General features: G+C 43.8%; 1 protein-coding gene and 1 pseudogene across 1 annotated transcript; one reads left to right on the top strand and one right to left on the bottom strand.

Annotated features, from left to right (window-relative positions):
* Positions 1 to 132: 132 nt before the first annotated feature.
* Positions 133 to 1,383, top strand: LOC143836753 (vacuolar protein sorting-associated protein 37A-like; annotated as a pseudogene).
* Positions 1,384 to 7,485: 6,102 nt separating this feature from the next.
* On the bottom strand, positions 7,486 to 16,194 carry LOC143836752 (uncharacterized). The gene is made up of 5 exons (XM_077336282.1): positions 14,979 to 16,194; positions 12,735 to 12,802; positions 9,678 to 10,115; positions 8,600 to 8,685; positions 7,486 to 7,764 (listed from the first exon to the last, which is right to left on the bottom strand). Exons 1-5 carry the CDS (start codon positions 14,993 to 14,995, stop codon positions 7,693 to 7,695), a joined length of 681 nt encoding a protein of 226 aa, XP_077192397.1. The 5' UTR covers positions 14,996 to 16,194; the 3' UTR covers positions 7,486 to 7,692.
* Between the last annotated feature and the right edge of the window lie 598 nt (positions 16,195 to 16,792).

A 16,792-nucleotide genomic window follows, 5' to 3' on the forward strand; every position in this document is an offset into this window, starting at 1 on the left:
TCTTCTCCATGTGGTATCAGCTCCACAGAGTTTTTGACCAAACACCAGAGCAAGAAATAAACTGTACTGAGGCTAAGTGGGCCTCCAGTTCAGCATCAGCTGGCACCTATGACTCAGGAGATAGTGGTCATCAGTGCTTACCCTCCAATAGGACATCACAATGGACAAACAAGGCATGTCTGTCACCTGTCCATTAATAAGCAACTTCACAATGCCCTCAGACCTTGGAAAAATTGTTCAGAGCATACTTGATAGGTTTTGGAAGAATACTGCAGTTCTGGTTCCCAGCTCAACATCATTCCCATTCCTCTATGACACTCCAGCTGGAATGTCTCCCTATGCTCCTCAGAACTTTCCATTTATTTCACTATATTTATCTCAAGAGGTGAACACGTCTGTAGCATCTGTGCCACTTACAGGATAGCTTTCTTTGGGCTATGCTACAGATAGACCTGCTGTTCCTTCCTAAAGCATGATAACAGAGTTACCCTTTGCTGTTCCAACAGCAGAAACTTTTTCACAGGGGAGGCAAAATGGGTACAGTTAAAAGACGCCTGATGTTCCTGATGCATTTCCAGAACTATTGGAACTTAGCATTTCACAGCGGACAGAAATCAATGAACAAGAAAATGTGCTGCTGTCTGGAACAATTTGTTAACCTGCCTCAGTTGAAGCAAGTCATTAATGATAAGGATGATTTAGTGAAAAGTATTGAAGATCTAGCAAAAAATAAATAAATCTACTGTTGGAACCTAGTTTGGAGGAGAAATGGAAAGCAGTGGTAGATAAATATGAACAACTTACCCTGATGAAGGCCATGTTTAAAAAGAAGACGCAGTGGCAGCATGAACTTAGTGAGAGTTGATGTCCAAGTGATTTGCAGGCAAGACTGAAAGTAGCTTCCCATGAAACAGAAGAGGAATTGGACACAATTGCAGAAGTCTTTCTGGAAAGGAAAACAGAGATAGGTGACTTTCTTAGTAGCTCATCCATCCATCCATCCATCCATATACCACCCTCCCTGAAGGCTCAGGGCAGTTTACATGAAACAAGAAATGATACTCCATTTGTAGTAATGAGGTGATAACAACAATAACATTAACAAAACAACAACAATAACATTAAAGAACGGTAGAATCTGCAAAGAGCATCAGTTCAACTCATACTGAGGTCCCGTGGGTTGGGCGAATTTCTAGTGGTCATTGTAGGAGGGAGGCTTGAGGGCCAATCATGGAGAAGAGAACAATTTGCCACTGTAGAAGAGCCAAAGAAACAAAGCTTCAACAGGCCATATCAATGTGGAGCCAATTTCATGCTCCACTGTAGGTTCTTCCAGTTTCCAAGGGGAGTGCACTAATCCAGCAAAGCAATTTTCATACCTATTATTTTGCAAATAAGCATATCATCATGGTTGTATTTACAGAACAGACTGTCTATAAGAGCTGAATGATTTTTTGTATAATTAGTGGTCACACAGTTTACAGTCACTGAGCTTCTTACTATAGTATAAAATAATAGGTTATATATCAAAGTGTTCTCTGTTTTGATTACTCAAAAGGTATGTATTACAAATAATTTCATCAGGAAGTAATCATTTATTAGGCTAGGGATTACCTTATATAAATACATGTGAATAAAAATCAAGTATTCGGGAGTTGTTTTAGATAAAGATATTCAAGGCCTATTTGAAAATAATTATACTTTGTTATAGAAGAGCATACAGGAAGACCTACAAAGATGGTCTAAAACAAACTTTTCCTGGTCAGCAAGAATGGCAACTGTTAAAATGAATATTTTACCTAGATTGAACTTTCCAATTGATTCCACTGGAAATTAAGGATAATTAAGGATAAGACACTGTGCAAATGGCAAAGTATTATCAACAAATTTATATGGAACAGAGGATCAAGAATAGCATTTCCTTCAGGACGACAAGAAAAGAGGACAAAGCACGCCAAACTTAAAATTGTATCTTCATACTTCAGTGCTAACATGTTTAACAGATTGGATAATGGATCCAATTTAGTATTCTTATGTATATAGTCATACTTTCAAAACCTAAAGGTATGAAAAATAAATTATCACTACTCAATTTTTTTTATTTAATAATTTTTTGTGGGTTTTAAAATTTTTGTGATCACAAAGTACACATGCCTTTGTGGCCTTTCCTATTATAACAATATGAATATTCAACTTTATTTTGATATAACATTAAGTACTTAGTTTTTTAAGGCAAAATTTAATATATTTTCTTGGCCCCAAAACATTTCATTTTTTTCTGAAGTGAGAAAAAATTGGAAAAAAATTATTTGATCTAAAAGTTCTTTTTTTTTTCCTTCTGATATTATAACATTTCTATGGGCCCTAGTCCCTGTGCTTACTTTTCCTAATGTCTGATGTTATTTTGCCTAATGTCCTGTAATGTCTGAGTTCTTTTGGTGAGTGTTTCTGGATGCTTCTTCAGCTCTTGATCTGCACACACCAATGTAAATCAGGAGGCCTTGCTGCTGACAGAAGTAAGCTGCCTGCTTTGAATACTTTCCTTATTCAAACTGTTTTCCTTTGCACTAGTAGTTAGTCCCACAGGGCCTGAAAATTTCAGGGCTGTTCTTATTCTCTGGAGAATTAAGTTAGAAGACGAAAATTGGAGCTTTAGAAGTAGTGCTTGACATATGCTTTGCGTGTCACACACGTTTACCATTTTCTCTATTTTTAAAAGGAGTCTTTTCAATAATTCAATCCCATGTACAACATAGCAATGCATTAGGAGTCAGTTTTGCGGTATTTATCTATGGGGATGATTGGAATAATTTTCTATTTGCTATGTACAACCAGAATTCAGCTGGGCATTTTGTTCAACTCTGTGGTATATATCCACTCTCTTCAATGGAAAATTCCCTTGTCCCTTACCCAAAATGCAATTTTTCCAGAGCAATCTTATTATGGTACTCTTGTAAGCATCTTGAGAACATGTGAACAAATGAAACTGCCTTCTACTGAATCAGGCTCTTGCTCTATCTAAGTCAGTATTGGTATTCAGAATGGTAGCAGCTCTCCATGGTCTCAGGTCAAGTTTTCCCCCATAGCCTACTACCTGATCTCTAACTGGAGATGTTGGAAATTATACCTGGGATGTTCTGCATGTCAAGCTGATATTCTTCCAATGAGCCACAGCCCCTCCTGAGCCATCTCAATCTATTTATTAGAATATTGAAACAGGATCTGAGAACCCAAGTTGTGTATCCCACTCTGCTACAGAAGTTCACTGAGTTATCTTGGGTCAGTCGTTCTCTCTCAGCCTGACATACCTCATCGGGTTGTTGTTTCAAAGATGGTCTTCTGGGCTCCACATGAAAAGCAACACTGTAAGTAGTGATGCAGAAAGCAACCAACTGCAGCTGTGAAGAAGGAACTGAGGGGATGGGGGCACCACTCCATCATAGCAGATGACTGACTGGGAAAACACACTGCAATGGCTCTCAGGGAGAGGAACATCTCCTTGGTGAGTTTAAAGTCAGGGGAAATAAACCTCTCCATGGCAGGCATGCTACTGTGCAGTCCCGATGTGTGCCTGCACAGAAGAAAGCTAGATGAACAAGTTATAGGTAAATGCATCCCCATTTCATGACAGGTGCAGCACAGAAATGTACATCAGAGATACAAGACCCAATCAGAAAGTGCTCTTAATCAGCCAATGAGGCTTGGGGGGGGGGGGGGGGCGGGGATAAAGAGTTGTATTCCATGTAAGGAAAAAGAGGTACAATTTCCCCATAGTGTTTGGAGGGTCTGTAGTTGCAGGTTGTTGTTGTTAGGTGTGAAGTCGTGTCTGACCCATCATGACCCCATGGACAATGATCCTCCAGGCCTTCCTGTCCTCTACCATTCCTTATCACCTCATTACTACAAATGGAGTATCATTTCTTGTTTCATGTAAACTGCCCGGAGCCCTGGCTGTTTCACAAGTCCATTTAAGTTTGCACAGTCTGCTTCAGTGACTCCATCCAGCCACCTCATTCTCTGTTGTCCCCTTCTTCTTTTGCCCTCAATCGCTCCCAGCATTAGGCTCTTCTCCAGGGAGTCCTTCCTTCTCATGAGGTGGCCAAAGTATTTGAGTTTCATCTTCAGGATCTGGCCTTGTAAAGAGCAGTCAGGGCTGATCTCCTCTAGGACTGACCCGTTTGTTCGCCTTGCAGTCCAAGGGACTCACAAGAGTCATCTCCAGCACCAGAGTTCAAAAGCCTCAATTCTTTGACGCTCGGCCTTCCTTATGGTCCAACTTTCACAGCCATACATTGCAACTGGGAAGACCATAGCCTTGACTAGATGCACTTTTGTTGTCTCTGTTTTTTAGGATGCTGTCTAGATTTGCCATAGCTTTCCTCCCCAGGAGCGTCTTTTAATTTCTTTGCTGCAGTCCCCATCTGCAGTGATCTTGGAGCCCAGGAAAATAAAATCTGTCACTACTTCCATTTCTTCCCCATCTATTTGCCAGGAGTACCTGCAGGTAGAAGCACTCTTATTTCAGAAGCACTCTTTTCTATCAAACTACATGTTATAGGTATGAGAATTTCTCATGCTGATCACTGGAAGGGGGGCACTGTGTTTATATTAATTGGCTGTTAGTATTTTGATTGTTGTGACGATTCAAATGGATATTATATGAATCTTCCCAGAGTTATTGCAGGGCTGAAGCTGCATCTAGAAGCACTCTTATCACAGAAGTACTTTTTTCTATAAAACTACATATTGCTCTTAGGGCTACCAGAAACCCCTGAAAATAACAAACAATATCCCAACGCAGAGCAGAGCTGCAAGTCGATCCATCTTTAGGGGACTGGTTAGATGGAAGTCAGAAAGAACGACATCCCGGTTTGCTCAAACACAACATTCCTAAATGGTTACTTGTTCATTATTGTTGTACATATTTATTTATTGTGTACTGTTTTTTTGAATTTGGTTATGGTTATTTTATAAATGTGTCACAAGGCGAGATCACACTTTCAAAGATGTGAACTCTGTTTTTTGAACTTAAAATATATATTTATTTGATATTTAAATTGAGATTTACTTACTGTGGCATTCAAGCATATTGACCAGAGGACCCAAAATCCATTCCACATGTCCATGTCAACTTTTTTCTGTTTTGATTGGCAGGATGATGGTGATAAATTAACTGCATGTTTAGAGTTTCTCTCCTAGTCTTGTTTATTTAAGTTAATATCTATTGCTTTGTGTTTATCTCTTTCCTTGCTTTGGAACGAAGAGTAAATATTTTGAGAGCTTCAAAGTACTTTCCTGAACACCTGCAAGAGTGCGAGTTAGCATTTTATTACATTAATAGCTTCAAAGCCCGTTCCTAAGAACAGGCCTTGAAACAACCCCCTCCCCTGGCCTCCAGCCAGGCAGCTTAAGGAGGCTTTGGGCCGCAGCTCGCAGCCAGATCAAGTGGGGCAGGCGGGGGCTGGTCAGCTCATTAGCAGGCCCAGGACAGAGCTCCTTAGCAGGCAGTCAGCAGGCCTTGAGCAAAGGGCCATCCACCATGACCCTTTGCTCAAGGCCCTCTCCCCTTACCTGCTGCTGGCTCCAGGCACTGAGGCATGTCTGAGAGCAAAGAGGCTAGAGTCCTGGGACGGAGGGTGGGAGCTGCAGGGGCAGGGCTGGCTGCACCCTGATTGGCCATATTCAAACTTGGGCACCTGGACATGTCCCACCCCCCAGGCTGTTTCACAAATATATAGAGGAACCATGGATAAGAATTGCACTTTGAAAACAGTCCAGTTAGATATGAGACCTGCAAAGTGATTGAGAGAAACAGGAGATCCCTTAGTTTATACAGTTAGGTGGTTGAAGCCATTATGTATTTGTTCCTACTTGGTGTTGAAAACCAGGGGAATAACCCAGGCCAATGTCAGTGCATCCATCTCCTTGGCTACAGGATGACAGAACCCTGTGAAAAAAATCTTGCCATCTGGTGATTCATGTGGGATATGAATAGATCCAAGCGAACAGATTCACATGTGGGATGTGAACAGACCCACTGCTGCCAAAATGATCCACTATCATCTGGAATATTTCTGTTTTCAATTAACATTCTTTGTCTTGTATTTGCTGTTGGCTGAGCTGGTCTGCCAGAATGTTAGTGATACCCCCCCTCCCGAACAAGTTCAGCTTGGACGTGTAACATTTTCATCAGTTTGGGGCATTCAATCTCATTTCCATTCATGGCAAAGAAAAGCGTAGGCTGTCCCAGTTGTCTTATCATAAGCAACAGATCATGTTTGCATTGTGTCCAGTAATATGCCAGATTTTTTATGCAGCCATTGATGAAGTCTAGATTCAATCTGTTCCCTAGTTATTTTTGTAATGGTCCCATAGGCAGCAAATTTAGCAGGAGTATATGACACTTCTGAAAAGGAAGAAGATAGCCCAGAGGCCTGGGCTAATTCTGCACTTACTTTGTTTATTCTGTTGTGGATCCTGATGAATTCAGATCGATTTGAACTTGGATCTTCTTCTATCCCTCCCCCCAGTTGAAACAGAAAGTGTTCTGCACTCGATTGGAGAAGCTCAGAGCAGGGAGGGGAGCCAGCAGGAGACTCTTTCTTTTTTTGAACCGGGGGGGGGGGGAGAGGATTGGAGACAGCAGAGGAGGGAGGAATGAATCCAAGAGGCAAATCTCTGCTGGGAGAAGTTAGGGCTTCTGGACCACAGTCACTTTAATGGAAGCCTTGCAACAGGGAACCTGGAAGACTTTGAACTGACGCTCTGGCCAGTCACGGAAGACTGCTTTGCTACAGCGCTGGAGGCACGGGGCAGCAAGTTAATTCGCAAAAAGCAGAGAGGTGCAGATTTCCTCATGGTGATTTTTGAAATATCGAGGCTTATATCCATTCCAGGATATTGCGGGGGAAAGGTAGGGTCACCATGAATCAATCATGCATGTTGCAGAGGGAAAATTTAAAATGCCCCAAATCAAAATGCAAATCAAATTCTGTGTAGACTGAGTATTTTATATTATGGCTGAGGAGGAGAAATCTTCCTGTCCAGCATTGAAGAGATTATGAAAATAGCTGGGGCTGGCCTGTTGCTCTATCTTGATTATCTGTGTTGTTTATGAAGACCAGATTTTCACGGAGAGGACCCTTAGGAAATTTGGGGGAGGGGGTGGAAGGCCCATCAGTTGACTTCCACCAGATATGGAGGAGTTGCTTTTGCATTCCTTTCAAACCTTATGAGGGACTCACTTTCATTTTGATATCCGTTTGATTCACACTCCATTTTTAATGTATACAAGGATCCAAAATATGGGTCCCCTGTGAGGGGGAGTCCTGGGCATCGCATAATTTATTTATAATTAAATTTATATTTCATCCTATCTCCTCAGACTCAGAGCAGATAGAACACATAAAGCAACACTGTAAATGAATGAATCTCTGATAACTCAGTTACTCCGAAGCACCAGGATTTATCTTAATGTTGGTGAAGTTTCTGGTGAATTCAAATGTGCACCTGTGGCATGGGGTGAGGTGCAAATGCTGTTTTCCATCACCATCACAACTGTGTACATGTGAGTTTATGAAACAGTCCTGGAGTTTTATATATCTCAATTTATTTCAGTATTCAAGCATTTCTTTGGGACAGCTTAATCGCTGAGTCAAAGGCTTTTTCTTGGTGCATATCACTCTTCTGTTGTTACTGCTCGTATGCAACCCATGTCAGCTTGAAGGTCCCACTTGGCAAGCCCATCTCAAGCAGTTGTTTCACCTGGCACAGTTGGAAGATAAGGGGGGGGGCATTCCTGTAATAGCTACAGTTAATTCCAGGGCAAAACTTTTTTTTCCTTTTAGAATATATCAACCCTAACACACCTCTGTCCGTCAACTGATAGGGAGCTGCATTCCCACCCACCCCATGAAATCCAAGAAGCCTAGGTGCAAAACCCAGAGAGCTAACGAAGACTTGACCTCCCTCCACTTGCTGCTGTGGATCAGATTCTGCAAAACAAAGAAATGGTACGTAGTGGCCAGGATCAAAACACCTCCCCCCCCCAAAAAAAAAATTGCTTGGCTTAAAAAATAGATGGATTCTGAGTTTTCTATTTCTTCTCTTCCTTTCATGTTGCCTGAGATAAACATACACACAAAATCCAAATGAATATGTACCAGGTAATTGGAGAAAACGAGGCACTCTAACTTTTGAAAACTCTGCTAGAAACATTGCGTTGGTGTTTCCAAGGGTCTGTTCCACTAGAAGTGGCCTTTTCCTTGAGCACGAGAACCTTTTATCAGTGTTGTGGCAAGCCCAAGGTCACCCAGCTGGCTGCATGTGGGGGAGTGCAGAATCAAATCCGCCCCCCCCCCCCCCCGATTAGAAGTCCACACTCTTAACCACTACACAAAGCTGGCTTTAGTAATCACTGAATTGTCAAGGCTTTTTGCAGCTGTATCTGGAAAGCACTATAATCAAGAAAATAGTAAACTGTGTTCAGTAGAGCCCAATGCTATACAAGGTACAGATTTCATCGGCAAATTCCTCCTTTCCATAAGAAAAGCAAAACTGTATCAATAATCTCTTATAAATTAATTCACTGGTGCCTCACCTCTGTCATAACTGGCTGAATGAGAGCAGAAATGTTTGCTGAGTCAGAGGAAAGCAGGTCTACTTTCAGCACCAGGTATCCAGTATCTGGTTTGAGAGAACATCATCAAATATGGACAAGTTAGCTGCAGTGTAGAATAAAATATTTGTCCTGACAGTCTGACACTCAGAGGTTATGTGTGACTGAGACACATACGTTCTCTGGAGCGACTTTGTCAGATCCCCCCTCCCTCCCTTGCAAACACACACACACACACACACACACACACACACACACACAGACAGAGACAGACATAGAGACACATTTCACGCCCCTTCTCCCAGTTTCCCCCTTACTTGTTGGTTTCCCAACCTGCTCCCTGCCTCCTCTCCCCTCTCTCATGTGCAAAGGCACAGACAGAGAGATTCCCCCTCCCGGTTTCCCCTTTACCTATGGGTTTCCCAACCTCCCTCCAAACAAACAAACACACATGCATATGCACTTACTTGTCCACTGTGGGTCACATGCACACGCGCAAGTACATGTGCACGCATACACTCACTCACTCACTCACTCACTCACTCCCTTCCTTTCCCCCCTCCCACTTACCTGCTTCTCCTCCACTGCCTCAGCCCCCTGGGTTACACAGCAGCTGCCCAGGGGCCAGTATAGCCACTTCAAATGCCTTGGGGGTGGAGCAGTTGCTGCCTCAGCCCCTCGCAATTTGCACAGAGACTGCCTCAGCCCCAGTGGGTTGAGCAATGGTTGCCCAGGCTCCAGGGTCCAGCGTGGCTGCTGGCTGGGCCCTCCATCTTCTGGTGCGCTTTGTGGGAAGGATGACGGATGTCATGTCTGTTTACATTTCTGTTTGATGAGGCGCGCCAGAAGACGTGTCCCGCATCAACAAGAGAGTGGTTTACACCCATCCTGCAGCAGATACGTTGTACAGGATAACAATACTATCCCACAGACCTTATTTGGTAACACTGTACCAAGGCTGCAAATCTACCCCCTTCAGTCTGTGGAATTCACATATGTTATGCCTATATTACCAAACAAAAATGTCTAGAGTATATTCAAGAAAACTGTCTCTAAATACCTGGCTGGGGTGGTGCAGTAGTCCCAGCAGCACCCTGGTTCTCACTTCCTCCAAACAAACCGAGTACTCCGTTTATCCCTCCACTGACGACATCGCCGACTCCGTTTATCCCTCCACTGACGACATCGCCGACTCCGTTTATCCCTCCACTGACGACATCGCCGACTCCGTCTACCCCTCCACTGACGACGTTGCTGACTCCATCTACCCCTCCACTGATGACGTTGCTGACTCCATCTACCCCTCCACTGACGACGTTGCTGACTCCATCTACCCCTCCACTGATGACGTTGCTGACTCCATCTACCCCTCCACTGACGACGTTGCTGACTCCATCTACCCCTCCGCTGATGATACTGCCAATTCTGGCTTTGCGTTCAGATCCATTCCCATCACCAAGGATGCTACTGATTCCAAAACTGGCTTTGTTTCTAATGTCTGGCCCGAAAAGACATAAAACAGAGTGGAAGGTGGGATTACTCATCAAGGAATATAGGCATTCATATAGTACTTTTCTTAAATTCACACACACTGTCAGTAACCTTTATAGCCTGTTTATCTGCTTTTCAGAAATGTCTCTCAGGGAAGTAGGATGCTAGTCCAGGTGGGCCTGTGATCTGGTCCAGGATGGATGCTTTAAAAGTGGTCAGTATGATTATTGTCATACTGTAATTGAGAGGGTTCTGCTGAGGGAGACAGGGAGTGGCTTGCCTAAAGCCACCCAGAGTTCATGGATAAAGTATGATTGCTAGAGTAGAAGACCGCTGCTCTACAGATGGCAAAAGACAGAGTCAAGGAGACATTTCTAGGAATATAAAATGTAATTCTTGTGTGGTACTGACTGGCTTCAGGTCAGGTCTTTTGGCACCCATTATTTTACTGAGTCATTTGTTTTGTACACGGCCTCTCCTCTGTCTGAGGAACAAGCATAACATTTTCCTGAAGTGTGTTGTGTATTCAGGTGCTTAATTAAAACTCTTCCTTGCCTAACCTAATATTTGCAGGCAGGAAGCATGAATCCAACAAATTGGAAGCTTGAATACAGGATGCATGAACGGATGGAAGGGAAGGTGGCACAATTTGTTTTTTCCTGGTGGGTGTGTAGTTCAAAAGATTGAAGGAGTGTACCTGAATCTTGGCTGAGAGGGGATAGGTGACAATTGTTTTCAGCTGATAGGCCAGTGCTAAAGTCTGCGCAACCAAAGAGACATGCAGGTGCCACCCTCCAGGCAGGAGATTATAGGAATAAACAGGAATTACAGCTAATTTTTACCCAGAGCAGTTAGGGATGCATGCCAGAACTGTAGAGGGGGAGCTGTGGCTGGCTACCCCAGCAAAGCTGGGTTCCAGCCTCCAGGTGAGGATTGGAAACCCATTGAAATAATACCACAGTGCTGACCTGAGTTCCTCTGGGGCAGGATGGGGACACCCTCTTTGTGTGCCCCTAGAAATGGTCACCCCTCGTCCAATCCTCTTGAAACTTGGGGGGTCTTTACAGAAGAGGTTCCTGAAGCTACACTGAATGTTTGGAGTCTTTAAATCAACCCCCATCCCCCACTAGGCCAGCCCCGAATCCGAAACTGCTGTTTCAGACAGACTTTAAATGCTCTGAATAGGGTCCCTCCGAACCCTAAACAGTCCAAATTTGGGGGGGGAATGCACATGCCTAGTACAGAGTACAGTTTGGAGCAGCCAAAGGAGACAATAAACATGGAAGGCAGGGCTGGGAGTGAAGTCAAAACCGGGACAGGGTCAAGAGCTGGGAGGTGAGTCAAAAGCTAAACCAGAGTCAGAAGCCGGGAGCAGAGTCAGGAGCCAAAGCTAAGGGTCTGGAACTGGGAGTGTAATCAGGAGTCAGGCCAAAGTCAGGAAATGGGAGTCAGTTGGACAGAGCTTCACCATAGTGAACTGGAACAGGGAAGATAGGCAGGGAAAAGCACGCAGTGTACCCACAAAGGAACTTGCTTCAAGGTCCTCCTAAAATACACCAAGCAGGGTGGAGCAGCCCTCAGCCAGAGGGTTTTCAGGTGGACATAGTTGCAGCAGGGTCCCATCTAACCTGACAGTGAGCTGTCAAGTCAGTCCAATCGCTCCTGCTATGGAGTGCTCAAGGTTAGAGGGGGTCTTCGACCAATGGCAGATTGCTGTTGCTCTGGTGTGTCCCTGCGGCTAAAGGCAGTCTTGTCCTGGGGTTTAATGTAGACCAGTACATAGGGCTGGGTATTAGCGTGGCTGGGGCCACGCTGCTTGTCATCCAGGAAATCGATGATGGGTCTCCTGGCGGCTCCAGGAGAGTACTTGGCCCAGGCAGCATTAACTCTGACCTTTGGGCCTCAATTCCATGCCCAGATGATCCAAAAACTGTAATGGATAATAAGTTCTTGGATATCAGTTGTCATACTCTGCCTGCTGCAGTGAGTTTCCTTTTCTGAATACAAGACAGGAACTCATTTCCTAAAAGCTTGTGTGTCCTGTTTTCTGGTGCTCCATGATGGAGCTTCAGAATCATGGCCACCCTAGCCAAGCCCTCCTGCAGGGGCAAGCAAAAGTAAGTGAAGCAAGTTAGAGCCTGCAGTTGTCTGTACCTTCTATCATCTATTAGTAACCAGCCTCTAGCATGTAACATGATTCACTGTGTAGTGACCGCTATTTTCCTTGGGGCAGAAAAAAGTACTAGATTTCCTTCCCCCTAACTGCATGGGGGAATACTGCCATTTCCCCCCTCTTATTTTCTATGACCAGTTGCGAGGGGGACATACTGCAAGAATCTTTGCACAGAGGTGCTCCTGTTGCTAGATGTATATCAACTTTACATTAGATTCCCTTTTGAATTCACTGTGCATGAGAACTAGTAAGATAGCTCCAGAAAAATCTGCCTGAAATCTAAGCAAAGATTCATCCAGAAATATAGCCCCAAAGGAGGGAGGTACAATGAGCAGGCTTCTAACAGAAACTATCAACACCTTTCCAATTCTGATTGATTCAGTATCCCAGTGAAAATGAAATTTTGGCTCTATCATACATTCTAGTTTCCACAGAACCTCTGTTCTATCCTACCTGATAAGCACAGCAAGATGATCAGCCTCTTCCACCATTTCATCATGCCGATTTCCCTCTTGATATGTCTATAGACCAGGAGGGACAGACGAGAAGGCTGGAGTTGTGTTTAAATAATATGAGTATCATTTGACTAATGCAGCCACACCTTATAAGGGGCTCCCTTGACAAACATCACCATGGTTACTGATGTACCAAAGTCACTTCAGCTGCACTTCTCCATGTAGCCGGACTGGCAAACATTCATCCCTAGCCTCTACCACTCTGCCTTCTCTTGATTGAATCTCACCCTTCCTACTGGTGTTTGCAATTTAGATTGTAAGCTTCTCTGAGGAAGGAACTTATGACTCTTTGCTAATGAAAATACCATGGACTTAGGAAGCATCTCATTGAAGTCTCTTTTAGTGGGGCTCAAGGGAGCCTGGGCTGAGCAGAATGGTAGTGCAGAAATAACATGTAATATATTTGAAGGCATCTACATGAGTTGTTTCACTAGGTAACTGGTTATGTTGAATTTGCTGATCTGGCAGATCTATTGTATCCACTGGTTTTACTTGCAGAATACAACAGGCGGACACAAACTGTTTACACCTGCTGGCATCTTTCGAATTCTGACCCAAGGAGGGTTGCTGCAACAGGAGATGGAGTTAACCATAAAATGTCAGAGAGTGCGCTTACGATAAGTATATAATAGCTCTTTGGCATACCAAGAGATGCTCTGTGTAATGGGATTCCTTTAATATTAACATATTGTTAAAATTTTTGCATGCAATTCCTAATTATGGTCTTAAATGGGGAAAATATTTACATGAATAAATATATTCTTTTATATGGACAAATCCATCTTTAATTTTCCCACAAACTGAGATTTAACTCCCAAGCGACTTCCACATATTTACAAAAACAACCAAACAACCAAACTTCATTATACTGGGATGAAAAATATAGTTTCATGAGCGATTTGATTGTCCCACAGAAGTCTGCAAGCAGTCCCTTAAAGAAACAGAAAATTGTTTGGCAGCATTTATCACCTCAAACCCCCTGGTTATAGCAGAAAAGTTTAGATGTCACGAAAGGCATCACTTGGAAAGTGAATCCAGAGGTTGACTTTCAATTCGTTCTTTTAAGGCAGTGGTCCCCAATGTTTTTATCACCGGGGACCACTCAACGCCAACGACCACTCACCGGGGACCACTCAAAGCCTTTTACTGAGGCCTGGTGGGAGGGGTAGTTTACTCCTCTACTCTCAACCACTGCCCTAGCGCTCTCTGATCGCTATGGTAATGTTTAAACATCCCTTCAAAATAAGATACAGACACGCCACAACAATGAAGTGTGTTGTAAAAGGCTGGGGGGGATGAAGTAAAGGGCCGGGGGGGGGGGAGAAGGCGTCCTTCGGGGCCCACCTCCAATTAGTCGAAGGACCACATGTGGTCCGTGGCCCACAGGTTGGGGATCGCTATTTTAAGGCATTTTACACTATGGATACAAAATACGATACATGGCGTACACCATCAGGAAATGAGCTACAAGAATGTTTTGTCATCAGGGATGAGGTAAATTATCTAGCAAAGAGAGTAGGAAGTTGCATGCCCTGCAGGTCATATACTGAAGGCTGGGGCTCTGCCCTTTGAGGTCACAATGGGGTGTCACACTTTTTTGAAGAAACATTTTGTTCCTTAATATCCTATCCCAAGGTTTCTCAATCAGGGTTTAATGAAACCCTGGAGTTTCTTGACAGCCCTGGAAGGGTTCCTGTATGGGTGGGAGTCAGTGAATTTTTAATATGTTTTTAAAATACGTTAAAACATTCATTAGGTGATATGACCTTATATGGTCATGTCAACCTGCCCCGTCCCCCACAAATGGCCAGTGCTGGGCCTGGAGGGGGTGGGATGGGGAGGGGCCCATGGACATGGACACAGCTATGTTCCCCAACCATATTCTACTCGTGAGGTTTTTTAAAGCCTGAAGAATGTTTAAGGGGCTTCTCCATGGTAAAAAAGTTGGGAAAGGCTGTAGAATCCCTTTCTTACAGACACCTAGCTTTCAAATTAGTAATCATGCTTAGTATCCTTGAACGTGTATGCACAGAGAGCAAAACAGAAATGTGTTTCCTGTCTTTAAGCAGACAGATGTGGAAGTTCATGTGGGATTTTAATTATGGCGTGTATAAAAACTAGTTGTTAACCAATATGTTTTATAACAATTAGCATGTATGCCACAGTCAAGAAATGCATATACCTCAAAATGTTTATCATTATAGTGTAGTGGTTCTCAGCATGGGGGTTGGAACCCCTTTGGGGGTCAAACGACCCTTTCACAGGGGTTGCGGCAGGGCAAGCAGCTTGGCTGGGGGGGAGCACAATCTACACAACAGCCTTCAGGGGTGGATCGAGATCAAGTGTCTGTCTGGAGCAGCCGAAAAGAGCGAGATCGGCATGGTGGGACAAAAGGCAGAACTGAACTGAGAGACCCCGGGGGGGGGGGGGGGGAGGAATTTATATACAATCAGGAACAATGGATCTTCACGCCATTGGTCAGTTTTGGTTTAATTTCAGTGAAAGAACACTTGCATAATTTTATGGTTTGGGGTCACCACAACAGGAGGAACTGTATTAACGGGTTGTGGCATTAGGAAGGCTGAGAGCCACTGTTCTAGTGACACATCAGGCACTTAGAAATGTCCTTATGTTTTAAAAGTTGTTTCGCCTTTGCGAGGTGATATATAGGAACCTTGTTCCTTCCTGTTTATCCTTTAGATTTTTACACCTCTTTTCTCCACAAGAGAACCCAAAAGCTGCTTGCAGCATTTATGGCTGATTTCCGGTGGCCCTAGCGACCACTTCACAGGATTTTTCCCTCAGTCACAATAGTTTTTCCACCTACAAGGATTCCCAGTGGGAAATAAAATTAAAAACGAAACAGCACCTGGCCCTCAGTAAAATCCCACCCTGGCCTGGATTGACTACTGAAGTAAAGTGACAGGCCCAAAATGCTTTGCTATTAAAAGTGCACAAGAACAAAGTTTATTCAGATAACCACGCAAGGGAGGTAAATATGAACACTTAACGAGACGTGGTGGGCTGTTAGGTTTTACACAGCACATGCCTCAGGATCATGTTCCCTCAGGCAGGTTTATAAAAACATCAACACATAGCTCTGTTCCCAACTAAACGACACCCTAACACCAGCAAGACGCTGCTTGCGCATTGTAAAAACCTCAAATAGCCAGACAACAAAACCGGCAACAAAATCTCAGGTTTTTAATTCACTTCCCGCTCAAAACCTAACGGACAAAACCGCCCCATCAAAACTTCTCCAGCACAGGGCTCCTATTGGCTGATTCAGAGCCTAGCTCTGATTGGTTCCTGTGTCTCTGGGGCACATTTCTATGTCTTAATGTTCTTCTCTCCATTTTATCTTGACAAGAAGCATGCTGTGAAGAGAAGCGTGTTAAGCTGAGAGAGAATCACTAGCCCACCATTATCCAATGAACTTACATAGCAGAGTGAGGATGCCACCCTGAGTTCTCAGATCCTAGTTCCACAGGAAACACAAACTGCGCTGGCTCTCAAAATCCTTACAAGATGATTACAAAAAATTAGGAGTGTTCTGGAACATTTGCATTTGGGGGAAAGGGAGAGGGAATTTCTCATAACAGAAAGTCAATGTACACCACAGGGCTGCGAAGAATGCCAAGCTGGGTTTTGATTCTGCAAAGCAAACAGGCGCATTATTCCAATTGTCCTCCTAGAACAGCCAGATAAATCCCCAGGGACTGGTTCCTAGTCTAAATCATTGCTGTGTGGGCGGATTAAAATGAATTGTTAAAAGCACTTCAGAGAAAATAGTCAAAGGATGCCACAAAGTAAACATTAAACGCTGCTTCTAAAGCTCCAATTTGCATCTGCAAACTTAACTCTGCAGACAGCAGGGTAAGAACAGGCCTGGAATTTCCATGCCCTGCGGGACTACCTACCCCAAGGGAAAATGTGCAGTTTGAACAAGGAAAGTATTCAAAGTACGCAGCTTCCTTCTGATTTGCAGGAGGGCAT

The sequence above is a fragment of the Paroedura picta genome, chromosome 4 (genome assembly GCF_049243985.1).
Source record: "Paroedura picta isolate Pp20150507F chromosome 4, Ppicta_v3.0, whole genome shotgun sequence".
Taxonomy (NCBI): Eukaryota; Metazoa; Chordata; class Lepidosauria; order Squamata; family Gekkonidae; genus Paroedura; species Paroedura picta.